At 45.1% G+C, this 22,041-nt stretch overlaps 1 protein-coding gene across 1 annotated transcript in view; it reads right to left on the bottom strand.

The window, feature by feature from the left end:
• The window catches only part of VPS13D (vacuolar protein sorting 13 homolog D), a 177,634-nt gene that overhangs the window by 35,295 nt on the left and 120,298 nt on the right, over positions 1-22,041 (bottom strand). The window contains exons 67-68 of the mRNA XM_075279845.1: positions 3,679-3,811; positions 2,700-2,895 (exon numbers count right to left, since the gene is read on the bottom strand). Of these exons, the coding sequence (XP_075135946.1) occupies positions 2,700-2,895; positions 3,679-3,811 (329 nt within the window). The remainder of the gene's footprint in view (positions 1-2,699; positions 2,896-3,678; positions 3,812-22,041) is intronic.

Genomic DNA, 22,041 nt, shown 5'->3' with positions numbered 1-22,041 from the left:
CTCGCAGTGTATGTGCATGGTTCGAGGAGCACCAGGATGAGTTTACTGTACTCCCTTGGCCAGCAAATTCCCCGGACTTGAACCCAATTGAGAAACTGTGGGACCACCTCAATTGGGTTTTTCGTGCCATAGATGCTCAACTACATAACCTAGCGCAGCTGGCCACGGCACTGGAGTCATCATGGCTCAACATCCCAGTGAACATCATCACAACATTCCCTCTCTTCCTGCACGTCTCGCAGCGATCCGCTCTGCGAAAGGTGGTTATTCTGGACTTTGACAGGTGGTCGCATTAATGTGACTGGACTGTGTATTTACTACTGTGCAGGTAAAGTGCCAGCACAACCTGAACCATGGGTCAATCCTCCGCAGCTAGTTTTTATTGAACCCAATGTTAGCCTCACGCTGTAAGAGATCATATTGTGCAAGGATGCAAGCTGCATAGAATAATCCTACAAAGTCCCCTGACATCTTAAAGAACCACCCTACAAAAACTGCTGGGAAATACATTTTAATAGGTGGTTGGGCAGATTCTTTTGTGCTTTATATGAGCCACATTTTTGTTTATTTTTGATTTTTACTGCTGTGAGGTTTACGTTGCTGCCAAATAAACAAATGCAGAAAACGTGCTAGAACCAGACGATTTTCCACTGTAAACTTTTGTACTCTGCTTGACTCTGCTGAGGAATTTCAAAAGTGGGTTCTCGCTTTCAGTTGGGGCCATGTTTGTGACTTGAAATGCTATTTATGTTAAAAATCTTGTGTGACATTTTGTAGGCCCTGTGGGCACTTTATAAATCAAGCTGTTAGAAAACAAGAAAGGCCTGGCAGCATCGGCCTTCTGTGAGGGAGAACAAAAAATGACCGTGGCTTGACAAACAGCGAACGGAGCCAGCAAAGAGTCATTTGGAGCAGCATTAGAATTGGATTCCAAACCACACATAGCTGAGCAATGAACAAATGCCCTGGGGGACTATGGTGCAGCTCTGCCAAATGAAGTTAAAACACTTTGTTGTCCTCTGTTTCCCACCTCCCCATAGGATCCTGCAGCCATTTAGATTTCTTGTTCCTTTTCACTGTATGTATGTGGGTGGCAAATATATAAATGGGTGTATATGGAGCTATATATGGTACAAGTGGGGGTTATCGTCATAATTTAATTGTATTTATCTAATGGATGTCTAGTATGAAGCTTACCTATGAAACCATCTTCACAAAAAGACTTTGCGGAAAAGGGTTAGCCACCTCTGAACCAGTCATCCGGTTTTAAGGGACAAAATCACCTAAATTACATGTATGATGGATGCAATAAAGACTTTTGGAACCATCTAGACCTGCTTTAGGTACAGATAGAAAATATCCCATCAGTACTGCTAAGGTTCTCCTGGAAAAAGAACTCGAAGGTGATCAATGCGATACATGTGTAAAGTTGGCCACTGACAACAACGAAGATTGTAGGATCATTCTGCTCACACCTACTGTCAACAAAACAAGGATCCAATTGGTTAAAATTTTGCCCATACTTGGTAACTTCCCCGATAAGATAATCTTTTAATAGTTCCACCATGAGGAAATTCAGTGTGTTACAGCAGCATGGATAATACAGTAATATATTACAAGAAAGAACACATACAAGCTCATAGCAGATACAAAAGATACTAGGAGGCATAGCAACTAGGAAGAAAAGAAAGACTCAGGATCATTTAGTTCTCTGTGCGGAGTGATCTCCACTTAGCCTGATGCTGATTATACAGCCTGACCGCGGTTGGAAGGAAGGATCTCCAATAGTGCTCCTTCTCACACTTGGGGTGAAGCAGTCGGTCACTGACAGTACAGCCCAGTGCCATCACGGTCTCATACATGGGACGGGAGTTGTTCTCCAGCATGGAGCTCACCATGTACAGTATCCTTCTGTCACCCTCCACCTGTACTGGGTCCAGGGGGCTCCCCAGGACAGAGCTGGCCCTTCTAATTGTCCTGTCAAGTCTATTTCTATCCCTGGCTGGTATGCTACGGGGAATGAAAAGAAATAACCTACATCTTCCACTGAAGGAAAGATGTTCCACTGAAGGGCGCATTCACATGACAGCATTTCAGCTATGAAACTCAGACTGTGTTGGCTGGATTTATTGTCCTGTACATAATGCCAGGAGAGGTATAGCAATGCAGTTATCTATGCTGCTAGGAGTCCCTGCAACTCCACAACATACTGTCCCATACTGGTACTGTAATCCGGTCATCACATGGACTGAGTTTCACAGCTGACTGAATGCGAATAATATTTCCCAACTTTTCTGGCTGATGAATCTCTTGTTCTTTCCCCTTCTGGCCATGAATACAATAGTTTTTTTTTTTTTTCCACCGCAATTTTGTTGAAAAATGTCTTTACACAATTTTGTGAATTCTGAGCTCATTAGTCATCTCTCCTTACATGACCTAATTCTGGAGCCAAGTCTTCAAATAGGCTACAATATTGCGCAATATACGATTTGCCAAGCGAAAACCTCAACCCAGCTGAACCCTGCCATTGATGCCGAACATTGTTAATAGAAAAAGACCTTAATCGAGAGAGAGAGGTTTTTCATCACTTGGATATCCTCAAATTTAGAGATATAAGATGGCTACAGCACAAGCTAAGGGCGTGGCATGATCATACCTAGATACAACACGTTTCATTGAATAAAAACACCGGTACTAACCTGTGCCCGCTAAGGGTTGCTGTATCTCGCACAGCTTGAGCTGTTTCTGAAGCAAAATCCAAAGCACCAGCAACGGGTTTGGTGACAGTTCCAACTAAGCCTTTTCCTAATCCAGAGATGAAGCCGCTGACACCACCTTCATTTTTAACACCTTCCACAGTGGACGTGATCACACTTGTCAGCCCACCGATGATACCTAAAGGGGTAAGAGTTTTAAGTAATGTTAATGATGTGTCCAAGGCCATAGACACGTCACATGTACCAGATTTCTTCAGCTCTTGCCTCAAGTGTAGGTCTATAGACCTAGTTTCTGAAGCTCGATCCATAAACAAACCTTAAAGAGGACCTTTCACCATATCTGGGCACAGGCAGTGTTATATACTGCCAGAAAGCTGACAGTGCGCTGAATTCAGCGCACTGTCGGCTTTCCCGATCTGTGCCCGGTGTAAAGCGCTATCGGTCCCGGTACCGTAGCGCTTTACAGTCAGAAGGGCGTTTCTGACCATTAGCCAGAGACGTCCTTCTGCCTCGCGGCGCCAATCGCGCTGTGCTGTGGAGCGGGGAGGAACGCCCCCTCCCTCTCCTGATAATGCTAGTCTACGGACAAGCTGTGTGAGCAGAGGGAGGGGGCGTTCCTCCCGGCTCCACAGCACAGCGCGATTGGCGCCGCGAGGCAGAAGGACGTCTCTGGCTAATGGTCAGAAACGCCCTTCTGACCATAGAAGAGCTACGGTACCGGGCCGTAAGCTCTTCACACCGGGCACAGATCGGGAAAGCCGACAGTGCGCTGAATTCAGCGCACTGTCAGCTTTCTGGCAGTATATAGAACTGCCTGTGCCCGGATATGGTGAAAGGTCCTCTTTAAAGGCCTGGTTGATGCTCTACTCCAATATAGCGAATGGGGCCGTTTATAATACGAACACAAACTTTACACCACATAACATGATCTCCCGTTATAAGACAATTTATTCATTCATACCATGAGCAAGTCCATGAATCCCAGCGACTAAATGCTCCCCACTGGTTGCAGCATGATAGCGGATGTATTCTCTCTCTGTCTGATGTCTGTTGTCCATAGTCTTTCCCAGTCCATCAGAAAGCGTTCCGGCAAACTGCAACAAACAACACAATGTTATTATCTGAATAATGCATGGTTATATTGTGGTTGGCTTTTGTGCTACCAGTCTTTCATGGGGACTATGTCGACCTAATTAATATATCACAATAGCAATGGGTTCCTCCATGAGGTCCTTGGCACAAAATGGATTACAAAAAGGGATTTGCGCCTGAGCAGAAATCACATGGGTAGGCCATTGATGTTTAATAGGAACAGAGTAATGGTTTCCATTGAGGTGGCTCTGCAGGGAAATCGATGGCCTGCAAATCAAAACTGGTCTTCAACATAGGACAGCTTCTTTCAATAGATATGGCAGTATCATAAGGTGCATAAAATCTATGAAATTATATTTGTATTGCTTGGTCCAGACATCTCCACTGCTCAGCTATTTGTATGAATTTTGCTTACTAATATTAGTGTCTCCATGGGCTGTCTTCCTTCTTCATGGACGCTTGGCTTCTGGTGACCCCTACTAGCCTTACTCATGGGAATCGCTCATACAAACAGTTGCTGTTGTTTTTGATCAAACATGAATTACGGTTGAGAAATATTCCCGCATATCCAGTACATTTTTATTTATATCCTTGTCGTCAGTAACATTAACAACTAAATGAGAACCACAATTACTTTCACATTATGAAGTCTATGTAAGAGTATTTTCCTCTAAATTCATCCCATGGAAAAGGAATCATTACTAGAGATGAGCGAACACTAAAATGTTCGAGGTTCGAAATTCGATTCGAACAGCCGCTCAATGTTCGTGTGTTCGAACGGGTTTCGAACCCCATTATAGTCTATGGGGAACAGATACTCGTTAAGGGGGAAACCCAAATCCGTGTCTGGAGGGTCACCAAGTCCACTATGACAGCCCAGGAAATGATGCCAACACCTCTGGAATGACACTGGGACAGCAGGGGAAGCATGCCTGGGGGCATCTAACACACCAAAGACCCTCTATTACCCCAACATCACTGCCTAACAACTACACACTTTCCACATTCAAAAAAACCTCTATCAAAGTGGGAAAATACCTGGAAACCTTCTTTACTCCCCAAATGGATGGACACAAACCCCAATTTAAGCTCAACAAACAGTAACAACCACCCCTTTAAATCACGTTCCCCATGACAACCACAAATGGAATAGGCAATGGGAATTCCAAAAGCCCTCACCCTTAACTGTCATTTTGAGTGTGTGTGTGTGTGTGTGTGTGTGTGTGTGATGTGGTAAGACCTTCCAAAATTCACTTTTCTAGCCCTTAACATGAGCCCTTCCAAACAAAGTTACATGACCTTAAGCTGAGCTACCAGCAGAGATTGAGGCCCTTGGCATGAGTAGAGCCTTGCACCAGCAGTGTTTTTGGCACTTAGGGTGAGTTGAGCCTTGTACCAGCGTGTGTCCCTTAACATCAGGCGGGCCCTAAGTTCTGCGCTTTGCACAAAAGTTCCACATTAACTAGGCTGAATGGTACAAAGATTAGTAGGCCCGAGAACCAGGAACAGGTCTTGCAATGGCTGTCGGATAACGCTTAAAGCACATTGTCCACCAGCCAGTCAGCCTCTACCTCCTCTTACCCAACAGTCTTGTCCTCCTTCCACCCAAAATTCCCAATCTTCTCAGAACAATAACCCCAACTGTCCCTGCTCCCCAGAGCTGTTCTCCCTTCCTTTGACTGTACCGCAACCTGCCCCTCCATTTCGCGATTCCACGGACCTAACAGACGAGTATCTGTGTCCAGATGCTCAAACACTAGAGTCTCCTCCATTCCATCTCCGGTCGATTTGGTGGCGGATGACCAGCAACCCACCCTCATCGACGACGATGAGACGCAGTTGCTGTCAGGGCAGCCAGTTGACATGCGCATTGTGCAGGAGGAGGAGGCGAGACAGGAGTTGGAAGAGGAGGTGGTGGATGACGAGGACACCGACCCCACCTGGACAAGGCAGATGTCAAGCTGGGAAAGTAGTGTGGATGTTGAGGCAGGTGCAGCACCAAAAAGGGTAGCTAGAGGCAGAGACATGTCCAGAGGCAGAGGTCAGCTGCTTTGCCGAAGCCAGGCCAGACCCGGAATGTCCGAAGATGTTCCCTTTTGTACCCAGCCCAGAAAAACTCCCCCATCGAGGGCACGTTTCTTGAAGGTGTAGAGTTTTTTCAAGGAATGCGCCGAGGACAGATATAGTGTCGTCTACACAATTTGCCTCTCGAAATCGAGTAGGGGCCCTGAGAAGAGCAACCTGTCCACCACTTCAATGCACCGTCATTTGGAATCCAAGCAATGGAATCAGTGGCAGGCAGCAACGGCAGGACAAACGTCGCCCGCCGTTCATGCCACTGCCTCTGCTCACAGTGCTGGCGATGCACTCCAGAGGACGAGCCAGGACATCACTTCATCTGCCTCCGCCACTTTGTTGACTTCTCCCTCATCCTCCCCTGTTTCTGTCTTATCTCCTTCTCCTGCACCATCAAAGGCACCATCAGGCGCTTCTTTACAACAACCCACCATCTCTCAGACATTGGAGCGCCGGCAGAAATACACCGCTAACCACCCACCCACGCAAGCCTAGAACGCCAACATCGCTAAACTGCTGGCCCAGGAGAGGTTGGCGTTCCGGCTTGTTGAAACTCCCGCCTTCCCGGACCTGATGGCAACTGTGGCACCTCACTATGCCGTCCCTAGCCGTCTCAACTTCTCCCGGTGTGGCGTCCCCGCCTTGCACCAGCACGTGTCACTCAACATCAGGTGGGCCCTTAGTTCCGCGCTTTGCTGCAAGGTCCACTTGACCACCGACACTTGGACAAGCGCCTGTGGTCAGGGATGCTGCAGTGCTTATCTTTAATGACAGGCAGGGTGAATGTGGTGGAGTCTGTTCCCCGGGTGCAAACTGGGGTGGCCTATCTCCTCTCCCAGGCCAAAATTCATGGCAGGAGTAGACTGAAACCCTACGACGCTGCAACCTCCACCACAGCTACTAGCGGCAAACGCTAAAACACTGGTGTGGGGAGACGTCAGCAGGCGGTGCTGAAGCTCATCAGCTTGGGGGACAGACAGCACAGTGCCTCCGAGGTCAGGGATGCCATCCTGGCTGAGATGGCATTTTTTTTTCCCTGCTACACCTGGGGCCTGGCATTTTTACGCCTGTGATAATGGCTGGAACCTGGTAGCGGCTCTGGAGCTTGCCAGCCTCCAACACGTTCCATGTTTGGCCCACGTCTAACCTAGTGGTGCAAAGTTTTTTAAAAACATACCCAAATGTACCGAAGCTACTGTTGAAAATGCGGCGCTTGTGCGCCCACTTTTGCAAGTGCACAGGAGTCGCTGCTAGCCTAAAAACACTCTAGCAAGGCCTACATCTGTCCAAACACAGGCTGTTGTCCGTCATTCACACACGCTGAAACCCTACAATACCATATCTTGAGCAGGGTGTGTGAGCTGCACAGACCTTTGATGGAGTTCCATCTACAAAACCCAAGGGTTCCTCAAAGTCAGCAACCAAAGTTTCTGCACCATGAGTTTCCAGGGGTGGCAGAGTTATGGCTAGGGGAAGAGGCATGGATAGGGATGATGTCTAGGGGCAAAAGCAGTGTGGATGTGGAGGCAAGCTAAGCAGGAAAAACTGGGGGTACAAGCTAAGGCATGGACTGGGGTGATGTCTAGGGGCAAAAGCAGTGTGGATGTGGAGGCAAGCTAAGCAGGAAAAACTGGGGATACAAGCTAAGGCATGGACTGGGGTGATGTCTAGGGGCAAAAGCAGTGTGGATGTGGAGGCAAGCTAAGCAGGAAAAACTGGGGGTACAAGCTAAGGCATGGACTGGGGTGATGTCTAGGGGCAAAAGCAGTGTGGATGTGGAGGCAAGCTAAGCAGGAAAAACTGGGGGTACAAGCTAAGGCATGGACTGGGGTGATGTCTAGGGGCAAAAGCAGTGTGGATGTGGAGGCAAGCTAAGCAGGAAAAACTGGGGGTACAAGCTAAGGCATGGACTGGGGTGATGTCTAGGGGCAAAAGCAGTGTGGATGTGGAGGCAAGCAAAGCAGGGAAAATGGTGGCTAGAGGCAAAGGGATGTCCATAGGCAGCAAGGGCAAAGATGCAAAACTCTCCCGTTTCAAGAATTTTCCTGACTTGTTTCCCCACAAAACATTCCTGGGAGGAGGGCTGAAACACCACCCTCCTCCTCCTCCGCTGTTAGATTTACCCCAGCTACGAGCTGAAAACGCTGCAACACTGGTGTGGGGAGACGTCAGCAGGCTGGGCTGAAGCTCATCAGCTTGGGAGACGGACAGCACACTGCCTCTGAGGTCAGGGATGCCATCCTGGATGAGATGGCAATTTGTTTATCCCCGCTGCCCCTGGGGCCAGGTTTTTTAGCTTGTTGGAGGGCTCTGGAGCTTGCCAGCCTCCAACACGTTCCATGCCTGGCCCACATGTTCAATGTAGTGGTGCAATGATTTTTAAAAACATACCCCAAATTAGCTGAGCTAAGGGTGAAAGTGCGGCACTTGGACACCCACTTTCCCAAGTCTACAGTACCTGGAGCTAGCCGCAATACACTCCAGCAAGGCCTACATCTGCCTGAAGCACCTACTGTTGTGCGAGGTCACCACACGCTCTAACCCTAGATACCGTATGTTCAGCAGGGTGTGTGAGCAGCAGAGACCTTTGATGGAGTACCAGCTACAAAACCCAAGGGTTCCTCAGAGTCAGCTCCCTCACTTTCTGCACCATGAGTTTCCATGGGTGGCAGACTTATGGCTAGAGGCACAGGCATGGATAGGGGTGATGTGTAGGGGCAAAAGCAGTGTGGATGTGGAGGCAAGCTAAGCAGCAAAAACTGGGGGTACAAGCAGCCGGTGACATCATCACTGACAAGCACAGCTGTCTGTCAGCTGACAGGCTGACTTTCACCAAAATGAACAGACAATGGATAGACTCATCATATACATGTCAGTTACATGACAAATTTAGTGCAATTTGCAAGTCCAAGATGGTTTGGAGATCTGCGGAGAGGAATCTCACCACCTCTTGCGGGTGCCATCATTTGGAAGGCAAGCCCTGGGCTCAGTGGGTGAGAGCAAGCGCAGGATAATCGTCGTTTGGCCTGGCGGCCACTGCCTCTTCCACTGTTGACAGGGCTGGCGCTGCAGTCCAGACCAGGAGCCAGGACACCTCTACATCTGCCTCTGACACTTTGGGGAGTTCACCCTTATCCTCACCTTTTCCTGCCATTTCTCCTTTTGCCCGCGCCATCATGCGCCTCTTCCCAGCAACTCCCCATCTCCCAAGCCTTTCATTTCATGCTAAAGTACAGCGCAACCCACCCACATGCCCAAGGCTTCAACGGCCTCATCTCAAGAAATCTGGCCCAGGAGATGTTGGAATCCCGGCTGGGGGACACTCTGCCCTTTTTGGGCAGAGTGTCTACTGCGCCACCGCACTGTGCCGTCCACACCAGCACTTTCCCCCAAACATGAGGCGGTCCCTAAATTCAGCGCTTAGCCCTAAAGTTCCATGTGACCAGTTACGAATGGACAAGTGCATGCGGACAGGGACGCTACCTTTCAATTTGGGCACAGTGGTTGAATGTAGTTGAGGCGTGGACCGGGTCGCAAAATGTGGTGGCCTGACTTGTCTCCCCACACAACATTCCTGGGAGGAGGGCTGAAACACCACCCTCCTCCGCTGTTAAATTGACCCCAGCTACGAGCTGGAAACGCTGCAACACTGGTGTGGGGAGACGTCAGCGGGCCGTGCTGAAGCTCATCAGCTTGGGGGCCAGACAGCACACTGCCTACAAAGTGAGTCATGCCATCCTCGATGAGACGGCAATGTGGTTTTTGCCACTGCACCTGGGCCCAGGCATGTTGTCATGTGTGATAATGGCCGTAACCTGGGATTGGCTCTGTAGCTTGGCAGCCTGCAACATATTCCATGCCTGGGCCACGTTTTTAACTCATTGCTGCTAATCTTTTGAAAAAGGTACCCCAATGTTCCTGAGCTACTGGTGAAAGTGTGGCGCTTGTGCGGATAGTTTTTAAAGTGTATAGTTGCCGCTGCTAGCCTCTATGCACTCCTACAACGCCTGTACCTGCTGGAACAACGGCTGTTGTGCGACGTCTCCACACTGCTGGCACTAAACATATCATGTGTTGAGCAGAGTGTGTGAGCAGCACAGACCTTTGATGTAGTTCCAACTCCAAAACCCTCGGGTTCGTCAAAGTCAACTCCCTCAGTTGCTCAACCATGAGTGGCCATGGGTGGCAGACTTATGTGAAATCCCATCCCATCCATTGCACTGGACACGAAACATTAGCATGCGCTCAGCACAACTTCGGATATGGCAGATGCGTTAAGCAGGGTGCAGGGTACAACACAGACCAGGCCCGAGCACCAGGAACAGGTGTTAGAAATACTGCAGCATCTGCCATTTCCTTCCAATTTTGGGGTTTTGGACCCGCCACCGACTTGTCTGGACCTAAGTGGGGATCATGAGACACAGTTGCCATCAAGGCAAGCTGTGGTCATGTGCGGTTTGCAGTAAGGGGGCAGTGCGCAATTGGAAGAGGAGTTGGTGGATGACGAGGCCACCGACCCCACATGGACAGGGGTGATGTCTAGGGGCTAAAGCAGTGTAGATGTAGAGGGAAGCTAGATCAACAAAAAACCTGGGTAGAAGCAAAGGCATAAACTGGGGTGATGTTTAGGGGTGAAAGCAGAGTAGATGTGGAGGGAAGCTAAGCAGCAAAAACAGTGGGTAGAAGCAAAGGCATGCAAAACTCTACCCTGTTGGAAGACTTATTCCTAGGTCTGGAACACGTTAATGGCCCCCCTGGACAAATTACTGCCACTCAGGGGCCTAGTGTCACCAGGAGGGACAAGTATAGGCGCATGTTGTGGGAATACCTGGCCGACACCAGCTCTGTCCTCTCCGATCCCTCTGTGCTCTACAGCCTAAACTTATTTTCTCATCTTTTTTTCTGAACTGCACATCTCTTGCCTGCTTCCTTTGGGATCTTAGAAATGGTGGTCCACTTCCACAGATGGTAACTTCAATAGACAGTGTAACGGGAGTAGCTGAGGGATCGCTGTCTTAACCACTTTTTGGCACAAAATTAACTTCCAAAGCCAAATATGGTGCAAGTATATGATGCAAGGACACCTACACACCTATCTCTGACACATTGGGGAGTTCACCCTCATGCGCCCTTTTGGCCTGCACCATCATGCGCCTCTTCCCAGCCACTCCACATTTCCCAAGCTTTTCATTGCAGGCAGAAGTACAATACAACCCACCCCCATGCCCAAGCCTGTAACAGCCTCATCGATAAACTGCTGGCCCTGGAGATGTTGGTGTTTGTTTATGCTTCTGGAGACCCAGGCCTTCCGTCAGCAGATGGCAGCTGGGGCACCTCCCTATGCTGGGCCTAGCCGTTACTACTTCTCTTGGTGTGCTGTCTCTGCCTTGCGCCTGCATGTGTCCCATAACATCAGTCGGGCCCAGAGCTCTGCGCTTTGCTGCAAGGTCCACTTGACCACCGACACATGGACAAGCGCCTGTGGTCAGGGATGCTGCAGTGCTTATCTTTAATGACAGGCAGGGTGAATGTGGTGGAGTCTGTTCCCCGGGTGCAAACTGGGGTGGCCTATCTCCTCTCCCAGGCCAAAATTCATGGCAGGAGTAGACTGAAACCCTACGAAGCTGCAACCTCCACCCCAGCTACTAGCGGAAAACACTGTAACACTGGCATGGGGAGATGTCAGTAGGCCGTGCTGAAACTGATCAGCTTGGGGGACAGACAGCACAGTGCCTCCGAGGTCAGGGATGCCATCCTGGCTGAGATGGCATTTTTTTTTCCCTGCTACACCTGGGGCCTGGCATTTTTGCGCCTGTGATAATGGCTGGAACCTGGTAGCAGATCTGGAGCTTGCCAGACTCAAACACGGTCCACGCATGTCCCACGTTTTCCAACTTGTTGGTGCCATGTTTCTTTGAAACCTACACCATTGTGCCTGATATACAGGTCAAAGTGGGGCCATTTTCGTAAGTGAGAACTAGCCTCTGCTAGGCAGAAAACATTCAGAGCACACTCCTCTCATCTTCGCACCGTTGGCTGGCGGAGAAAGACGAGGGGGTTGGAGTGGCATCTGATGTCCCTATCCCACACGAGGCTAGAGGGTGCACTTCAGTGCATCCCATTGCTTCACCACAAATGGTGTGAAGGGGAGTGGAAAATGGAGGAAATGGAGAGTGACCCTTACAGTTGGGGCCAGCAAAGGCATGCCAAGTAACACACTGGCACACATGGCTGACTTCATCTTGGGTTGCTTTTCAACACATATTTCACATCATGAAGAACAAATAATACTGGATTTTTTCAAGCCTCGAACCCCGGTCTAGGTCTAATGTCTGTTCCTTTCTTATATTAGGGGAGAGGGAAAAAAAATTACTTCAGTGATACGTTTAGCGTACATAGACTGACTATTAATGTGTATCCCACTTAGTGTTGTTAGGGTTACACACCGTCACAACCTGGCTAAAGCTTCTATAGCTGTTAATAAAGTCAACATAACTTTACGGTATCCAAAAAGACAGCTGGTACCGACAGAGAGCAAGACAAATGTCACCCAAAGCTGTGAGCTCTGAACACCCACAGTGACTTTGGCGTCATCATCATTATAAGGGAGCGGGTGGTAATAAATAACTTGGCAGTGCCTAAAACCCAAAAAGCTTATACAACTATATTTACATTAAGATACACAAATGAAAATTTTCAGTAGCATGTCATGAGACAAGCTGATAAGCTCTTCCTTTGTGCAGTGCTATTTGAAAGTTAAACGCTGCCTTTATTTTAATTCTGGAGAAGGTGCAGACATTAGATTTAGAACATGTTGTCTTCATTGTCCAAATCCTCTATATAGGTAACGTGTTTTTCGGGCCGAGCTGTCTGGGAACGAGCTGGTGCAGCACTGACAACCTGGGTGAATATGGCAAGAGCCTGAGATGTAGGGTGAATGAATCCCCAAATTATTTGTGGAATTCCCAGTGAGACAATGGCACTGTATACCAGTATTAAAAATTGTGGGTGCACATAACCCCCATATATTCTTTGAATTCCCAGTCAGACAATGGCACTGTATACCAGTATTAAAAATTGTGGGTGCACATAACCCCCATATATTCTTTGAATTCCCAGTGAGACAAAGGAACTGTATAGCAGTATTAAAAATTGTGGGTGCACATAACCCCAATATATTCTTTGAATTCCCAGTCAGACAATGGCACTGTATACCAGTATTAAAAATTGTGGGTGCACATAACCCCCATATATTCTTTGAATTCCCAGTGAGACAAAGGAACTGTATAGCAGTATTAAAAATTGTGGGTGCACGTAACCCCCATATATTCTTTGAATTCCCAGTCAGACAATGGCACTGTATACCAGTAGTAAAAATTGTGGGTGCACATAACCCCAATATATTCTTTGAATTCCCAGTCAGACAATGGCACTGTATACCAGTAGTAAAAATTGTGGGTGCACATAACCCCCATATATTCTTTGAATTCCCAGTGAGACAAAGGAACTGTATAGCAGTATTAAAAATTGTGGGTGCACGTAACCCCCATATATTCTTTGAATTCCCAGTCAGACAATGGCACTGTATACCAGTAGTAAAAATTGTGGGTGCACATAACCCCAATATATTCTTTGAATTCCCAGTCAGACAATGGCACTGTATACCAGTAGTAAAAATTGTGGGTGCACATAACCCCCATATATTCTTTGAATTCCCAGTGAGACAAAGGAACTGTATAGCAGTATTAAAAATTGTGGGTGCACGTAACCCCCATATATTCTTTGAATTCCCAGTCAGACAATGGCACTGTATACCAGTAGTAAAAATTGTGGGTGCACATAACCCCCATATATTCTTTGAATTCCCAGTGAGACAAAGGAACTGTATAGCAGTATTAAAAATTGTGGGTGCACGTAACCCCCATATATTCTTTGAATTCCCAGTCAGACAATGGCACTGTATACCAGTATTAAAAATTGTGGGTGCACATAACCCCCATATATTCTTTGAATTCCCAGTCAGACAATGGCACTATATACCAGTAGTAAAAATTGTGGGTGCACATAACCCCAATATATTCTTTGAATTCCCAGTCAGACAATGGCACTGTATACCAGTATTAAAAATTGTGGGTGCACATAACCCCCATATATTCTTTGAATTCCCAGTCAGACAATGGCACTATATACCAGTAGTAAAAATTGTGGGTGCACATAACCCCAATATATTCTTTGAATTCCCAGTCAGACAATGGCACTGTATACCAGTATTAAAAATTGTGGGTGCACATAACCCCCATATATTCTTTGAATTCCCAGTCAGACAATGGCACTGTATACCAGTATTAAAAATTGTGGGTGCACATAACCCCCATATATTCTTTGAATTCCCAGTCAGACAATGGCACTGTATACCAGTATTAAAAATTGTGGGTGCACATAACCCCCATATATTCTTTGAATTCCCAGTGAGACAAAGGAACTGTATAGCAGTATTAAAAATTGTGGGTGCACGTAACCCCCATATATTCTTTGAATTCCCAGTCAGACAATGGCACTGTATACCAGTATTAAAAATTGTGGGTGCACATAACCCCCATATATTCTTTGAATTCCCAGTGAGACAATGGAACTGTATAGCAGTAGCAAAAATTGTGGGTGCACGTAACCCCCATATATTCTTTGAATTCCCAGTCAGACAATGGCACTGTATACCAGTAGTAAAAATTGTGGGTGCACATAACCCCCATATATTCTTTGAATTCCCAGTGAGACAAAGGAACTGTATAGCAGTATTAAAAATTGTGGGTGCACGTAACCCCCATATATTCTTTGAATTCCCAGTCAGACAATGGCACTGTATACCAGTATTAAAAATTGTGGGTGCACATAACCCCCATATATTCTTTGAATTCCCAGTCAGACAATGGCACTATATACCAGTAGTAAAAATTGTGGGTGCACATAACCCCAATATATTCTTTGAATTCCCAGTCAGACAATGGCACTGTATACCAGTATTAAAAATTGTGGGTGCACATAACCCCCATATATTCTTTGAATTCCCAGTCAGACAATGGCACTATATACCAGTAGTAAAAATTGTGGGTGCACATAACCCCAATATATTCTTTGAATTCCCAGTCAGACAATGGCACTGTATACCAGTATTAAAAATTGTGGGTGCACGTAACCCCCATATATTCTTTGAATTCCCAGTCAGACAATGGCACTGTATACCAGTATTAAAAATTGTGGGTGCACATAACCCCCATATATTCTTTGAATTCCCAGTGAGACAAAGGAACTGTATAGCAGTATTAAAAATTGTGGGTGCACGTAACCCCCATATATTCTTTGAATTCCCAGTCAGACAATGGCACTGTATACCAGTATTAAAAATTGTGGGTGCACATAACCCCCATATATTCTTTGAATTCCCAGTGAGACAATGGAACTGTATAGCAGTAGCAAAAATTGTGGGTGCACGTAACCCCCATATATTCTTTGAATTCCCAGTCAGACAATGGCACTATATACCAGTATTAAAAATTGTGGGTGCACATAACCCCAATATATTCTTTGAATTCCCAGTCAGACAATGGCACTGTATACCAGTATTAAAAATTGTGGGTGCACATAACCCCCATATATTCTTTGAATTCCCAGTCAGACAATGGCACTATATACCAGTAGTAAAAATTGTGGGTGCACATAACCCCCATATATTCTTTGAATTCCCAGTCAGACAATGGCACTATATACCAGTAGTAAAAATTGTGGGTGCACATAACCCCAATATATTCTTTGAATTCCCAGTCAGACAATGGCACTGTATACCAGTATTAAAAATTGTGGGTGCACATAACCCCCATATATTCTTTGAATTCCCAGTCAGACAATGGCACTGTATACCAGTATTAAAAATTGTGGGTGCACATAACCCCCATATATTCTTTGAATTCCCAGTCAGACAATGGCACTGTATACCAGTATTAAAAATTGTGGGTGCACGTAACCCCCATATATTCTTTGAATTCCCAGTGAGACAAAGGAACTGTATAGCAGTATTAAAAATTGTGGGTGCACGTAACCCCCATATATTCTTTGAATTCCCAGTCAGACAATGGCACTGTATACCAGTATTAAAAATTGTGGGTGCACATAACCCCCATATATTCTTTGAATTCCCAGTGAGACAATGGAACTGTATAGCAGTAGCAAAAATTGTGGGTGCACGTAACCCCCATATATTCTTTGAATTCCCAGTCAGACAATGACACTGTATACCAGTAGTAAAAATTGTGGGTGCACATAACCCCCATATATTCTTTGAATTCCCAGTGAGACAAAGGAACTGTATAGCAGTATTAAAAATTGTGGGTGCACGTAACCCCCATATATTCTTTGAATTCCCAGTCAGACAATGGCACTGTATACCAGTATTAAAAATTGTGGGTGCACATAACCCCCATATATTCTTTGAATTCCCAGTCAGACAATGGCACTATATACCAGTAGTAAAAATTGTGGGTGCACATAACCCCAATATATTCTTTGAATTCCCAGTCAGACAATGGCACTGTATACCAGTATTAAAAATTGTGGGTGCACGTAACCCCCATATATTCTTTGAATTCCCAGTCAGACAATGGCACTGTATACCAGTATTAAAAATTGTGGGTGCACATAACCCCCATATATTCTTTGAATTCCCAGTGAGACAAAGGAACTGTATAGCAGTATTAAAAATTGTGGGTGCACGTAACCCCCATATATTCTTTGAATTCCCAGTCAGACAATGGCACTGTATACCAGTATTAAAAATTGTGGGTGCACATAACCCCCATATATTCTTTGAATTCCCAGTGAGACAATGGAACTGTATAGCAGTAGCAAAAATTGTGGGTGCACGTAACCCCCATATATTCTTTGAATTCCCAGTCAGACAATGGCACTATATACCAGTATTAAAAATTGTGGGTGCACATAACCCCAATATATTCTTTGAATTCCCAGTCAGACAATGGCACTGTATACCAGTATTAAAAATTGTGGGTGCACATAACCCCCATATATTCTTTGAATTCCCAGTCAGACAATGGCACTATATACCAGTAGTAAAAATTGTGGGTGCACATAACCCCCATATATTCTTTGAATTCCCAGTCAGACAATGGCACTATATACCAGTAGTAAAAATTGTGGGTGCACATAACCCCAATATATTCTTTGAATTCCCAGTCAGACAATGGCACTGTATACCAGTATTAAAAATTGTGGGTGCACATAACCCCCATATATTCTTTGAATTCCCAGTCAGACAATGGCACTGTATACCAGTATTAAAAATTGTGGGTGCACATAACCCCCATATATTCTTTGAATTCCCAGTCAGACAATGGCACTGTATACCAGTATTAAAAATTGTGGGTGCACGTAACCCCCATATATTCTTTGAATTCCCAGTGAGACAAAGGAACTGTATAGCAGTATTAAAAATTGTGGGTGCACGTAACCCCCATATATTCTTTGAATTCCCAGTCAGACAATGGCACTGTATACCAGTAGTAAAAATTGTGGGTGCACATAACCCCCATATATTCTTTGAATTCCCAGTCAGACAATGGCACTATATACCAGTAGTAAAAATTGTGGGTGCACATAACCCCAATATATTCTTTGAATTCCCAGTCAGACAATGGCACTGTATACCAGTAGTAAAAATTGTGGGTGCACATAACCCCCATATATTCTTTGAATTCCCAGTGAGACAAAGGAACTGTATAGCAGTATTAAAAATTGTGGGTGCACGTAACCCCCATATATTCTTTGAATTCCCAGTCAGACAATGGCACTGTATACCAGTATTAAAAATTGTGGGTGCACATAACCCCCATATATTCTTTGAATTCCCAGTCAGACAATGGCACTATATACCAGTAGTAAAAATTGTGGGTGCACATAACCCCAATATATTCTTTGAATTCCCAGTCAGACAATGGCACTGTATACCAGTATTAAAAATTGTGGGTGCACATAACCCCCATATATTCTTTGAATTCCCAGTCAGACAATGGCACTATATACCAGTAGTAAAAATTGTGGGTGCACATAACCCCAATATATTCTTTGAATTCCCAGTCAGACAATGGCACTGTATACCAGTATTAAAAATTGTGGGTGCACATAACCCCCATATATTCTTTGAATTCCCAGTCAGACAATGGCACTATATACCAGTAGTAAAAATTGTGGGTGCACATAACCCCAATATATTCTTTGAATTCCCAGTCAGACAATGGCACTGTATACCAGTATTAAAAATTGTGGGTGCACATAACCCCCATATATTCTTTGAATTCCCAGTCAGACAATGGCACTGTATACCAGTATTAAAAATTGTGGGTGCACATAACCCCCATATATTCTTTGAATTCCCAGTCAGACAATGGCACTGTATACCAGTATTAAAAATTGTGGGTGCACATAACCCCCATATATTCTTTGAATTCCCAGTGAGACAAAGGAACTGTATAGCAGTATTAAAAATTGTGGGTGCACGTAACCCCCATATATTCTTTGAATTCCCAGTCAGACAATGGCACTGTATACCAGTATTAAAAATTGTGGGTGCACATAACCCCAATATATTCTTTGAATTCCCAGTCAGACAATGGCACTGTATACCAGTATTAAAAATTGTGGGTGCACATAACCCCCATATATTCTTTGAATTCCCAGTGAGACAAAGGAACTGTATAGCAGTATTAAAAATTGTGGGTGCACGTAACCCCCATATATTCTTTGAATTCCCAGTCAGACAATGGCACTGTATACCAGTATTAAAAATTGTGGGTGCACGTCACCCCAATATATTCTTTGAATTCCCAGTCAGACAATGGCACTGTATACCAGTAGTAAAAATTGTGGGTGCACATAACCCCCATATATTCTTTGAATTCCCAGTCAGACAATGGCACTGTATACCAGTATTAAAAATTGTGGGTGCACATAACCCCCATATATTCTTTGAATTCCCAGTCAGACAATGGCACTGTATACCAGTATTAAAAATTGTGGGTGCACATAACCCCCATATATTCTTTGAATTCCCAGTGAGACAAAGGAACTGTATAGCAGTATTAAAAATTGTGGGTGCACGTAACCCCCATATATTCTTTGAATTCCCAGTCAGACAATGGCACTGTATACCAGTATTAAAAATTGTGGGTGCACATAACCCCCATATATTCTTTGAATTCCCAGTGAGACAAAGGAACTGTATAGCAGTATTAAAAATTGTGGGTGCACGTAACCCCCATATATTCTTTGAATTCCCAGTCAGACAATGGCACTGTATACCAGTATTAAAAATTGTGGGTGCACATAACCCCCATATATTCTTTGAATTCCCAGTGAGACAATGGAACTGTATAGCAGTAGCAAAAATTGTGGGTGCACGTAACCCCCATATATTCTTTGAATTCCCAGTCAGACAATGGCACTATATACCAGTATTAAAAATTGTGGGTGCACATAACCCCCATATATTCTTTGAATTCCCAGTGAGACAATGGAACTGTATAGCAGTATTAAAAATTGTGGGTGCACGTAACCCCCATATATTCTTTGAATTCCCAGTCAGACAATGGCACTGTATACCAGTATTAAAAATTGTGGGTGCACATAACCCCCATATATTCTTTGAATTCCCAGTGAGACAATGGAACTGTATAGCAGTATTAAAAATTGTGGGTGCACGTAACCCCCATATATTCTTTGAATTCCCAGTCAGACAATGGCACTGTATACCAGTAGTAAAAATTGTGGGTGCACGTAACCCCCATATATTCTTTGAATTCCCAGTCAGACAATGGCACTATATACCAGTATTAAAAATTGTGGGTGCACATAACCCCCATATATTCTTTGAATTCCCAGTCAGACAATGGCACTGTATACCAGTAGTAAAAATTGTGGGTGCACATAACCCCCATATATTCTTTGAATTCCCAGTGAGACAATGGCACTGTATACCAGTAGTAAAAATTGTGGGTGCACGTAACCCCCATATATTCTTTGAATTCCCAGTCAGACAATGGCACTATATACCAGTATTAAAAATTGTGGGTGCACATAACCCCCATATATTCTTTGAATTCCCAGTCAGACAATGGCACTGTATACCAGTAGTAAAAATTGTGGGTGCACATAACCCCCATATATTCTTTGAATTCCCAGTCAGACAATGGCACTGTATACCAGTATTAAAAATTGTGGGTGCACATAACCCCCATATATTCTTTGAATTCCCAGTGAGACAAAGGAACTGTATAGCAGTATTAAAAATTGTGGGTGCACGTAACCCCCATATATTCTTTGAATTCCCAGTCAGACAATGGCACTGTATAGCAGTATTAAAAATTGTGGGTGCACGTAACCCCCATATATTCTTTGAATTCCCAGTCAGACAATGGCACTGTATACCAGTATTAAAAATTGTGGGTGCACATAACCCCCATATATTCTTTGAATTCCCAGTGAGACAATGGCACTGTATAGCAGTAGCAAAAATTGTGGGTGCACGTCACCCCAATATATTCTTTGAATTCCCAGTCAGACAATGGCACTATATACCAGTAGCAAAAATTGTGGGTGTATATAGCCCCAATTCTATTGCTAGGGGACTTGCAGGGTATTTCTGAGGTGAAGGTGGGGGGGCACACCGTTGGAACGGGGATTTGGGGTGTATATATGGGGTATACGGGAATACACTGTCAGTGTGTTCCATTCAGGATCCTGGGAAAGCTGGGTTGCGGCGATTGAGCCCGTCAGTGCCACGTTACACTGACAAGCTTCTCCCTGGAATTGAAGTTATATGTAAGCCCAATATATTCTTTGAATTCCCAGTGAGACAATGGCACTATATGGCAGTAGCAAAAATAGTGGGTGTATATAGCCCCAATTCTATTGCTAGGGGACTTGCAGGGTATTTCTGGGGTGAAGGTGGGGGGGCACACCGTTGGAACGGGTATCGGGGGTATATATCGGGTATACGGGAATACACTGACAGTGTATTCCATTCAGGATCCTGGGAAAGCTGGGTTGCGGCGATTGAGCCCGTCAGTGCCACGTTACACTGACAAGCTTCTCCCTGGAATTTAGCTCTTATAAGAGCTGTTGGTTGTCTTCTCCTTCCTATCCTAGCCTGTCCCTGCCTACCCAGAATCTAACCCCTAGCTAACTGGACGGAAACCTCCGTCCTCGGTGAATTGCAAGCTCAGAATGACGCGAAGCTGGGCGGCGCTGTTCTTTTAAATTAGAGGTCACATGTTTTCGGCAGCCAATGGGTTTTGCCTACTTTTTTCAACGTCACCGGTGTCGTAGTTCCTGTCCCACCTACCCTGTGCTGTTATTGGAGCAAAAAAGGCGCCAGGGAAGGTGGGAGGGGAATCGAGTAATGGCGCACTTTACCACGCGGTGTTCGATTCGATTCGAACATGCCGAACAGCCTAATATCCGATCGAACATGAGTTCGATAGAACACTGTTCGCTCATCTCTAATCATTACATCTAATTTTTTTCCCCTGAGAAATAGCAACATTCTTATCTGGGGGTGGTGTCTGTTACTGCTTAAAGGGGTTGCAGCAAATTTTCAAGTCATCCCCTATCTATAGGAAAGGGGATAACTTCAAGATTGGTGAAGTTATCTTCAAATTTGGTACAATCCCTGTTGACCACCCGCCAATGGCTTGTCTCCTGCTTTCAAAGACATCATTGCTACGTCCTTAAACTTCTGATTTATGCCTGATGAAGAAATTTAATTCCAAAACATTGTAATGCAATCTGGCAATTATGGATAATTTAATTATATATGGATTCTGAGAACAGGGGTCCAGTTTCTCCATCCTAGTGGAGCGGCAGGCCTAGTATGCGTCTTGCCATTCCATTCATTATATATGGGAGTACAAAAAAAAATCTGGTAGTTATGGTGGAAGAGGATGAGGAAAAGGCTAATATATTAAATACCTTCTTCTCAACTGTATTTAAACAGGAAAATGCAATGATGGGTGACATGACTAAACACAAATGTCTGCATACAAGCTGTATATGTTAAACGGAAGAAGATTAAACAAGTGTTCCTTGCTTAGCA

Source organism: Leptodactylus fuscus, chromosome 6, assembly GCF_031893055.1.
Source record: "Leptodactylus fuscus isolate aLepFus1 chromosome 6, aLepFus1.hap2, whole genome shotgun sequence".
In the NCBI taxonomy this organism is placed as follows: domain Eukaryota; kingdom Metazoa; phylum Chordata; class Amphibia; order Anura; family Leptodactylidae; genus Leptodactylus; species Leptodactylus fuscus.
This window is presented reverse-complemented; position numbering and strand designations above follow the sequence as displayed.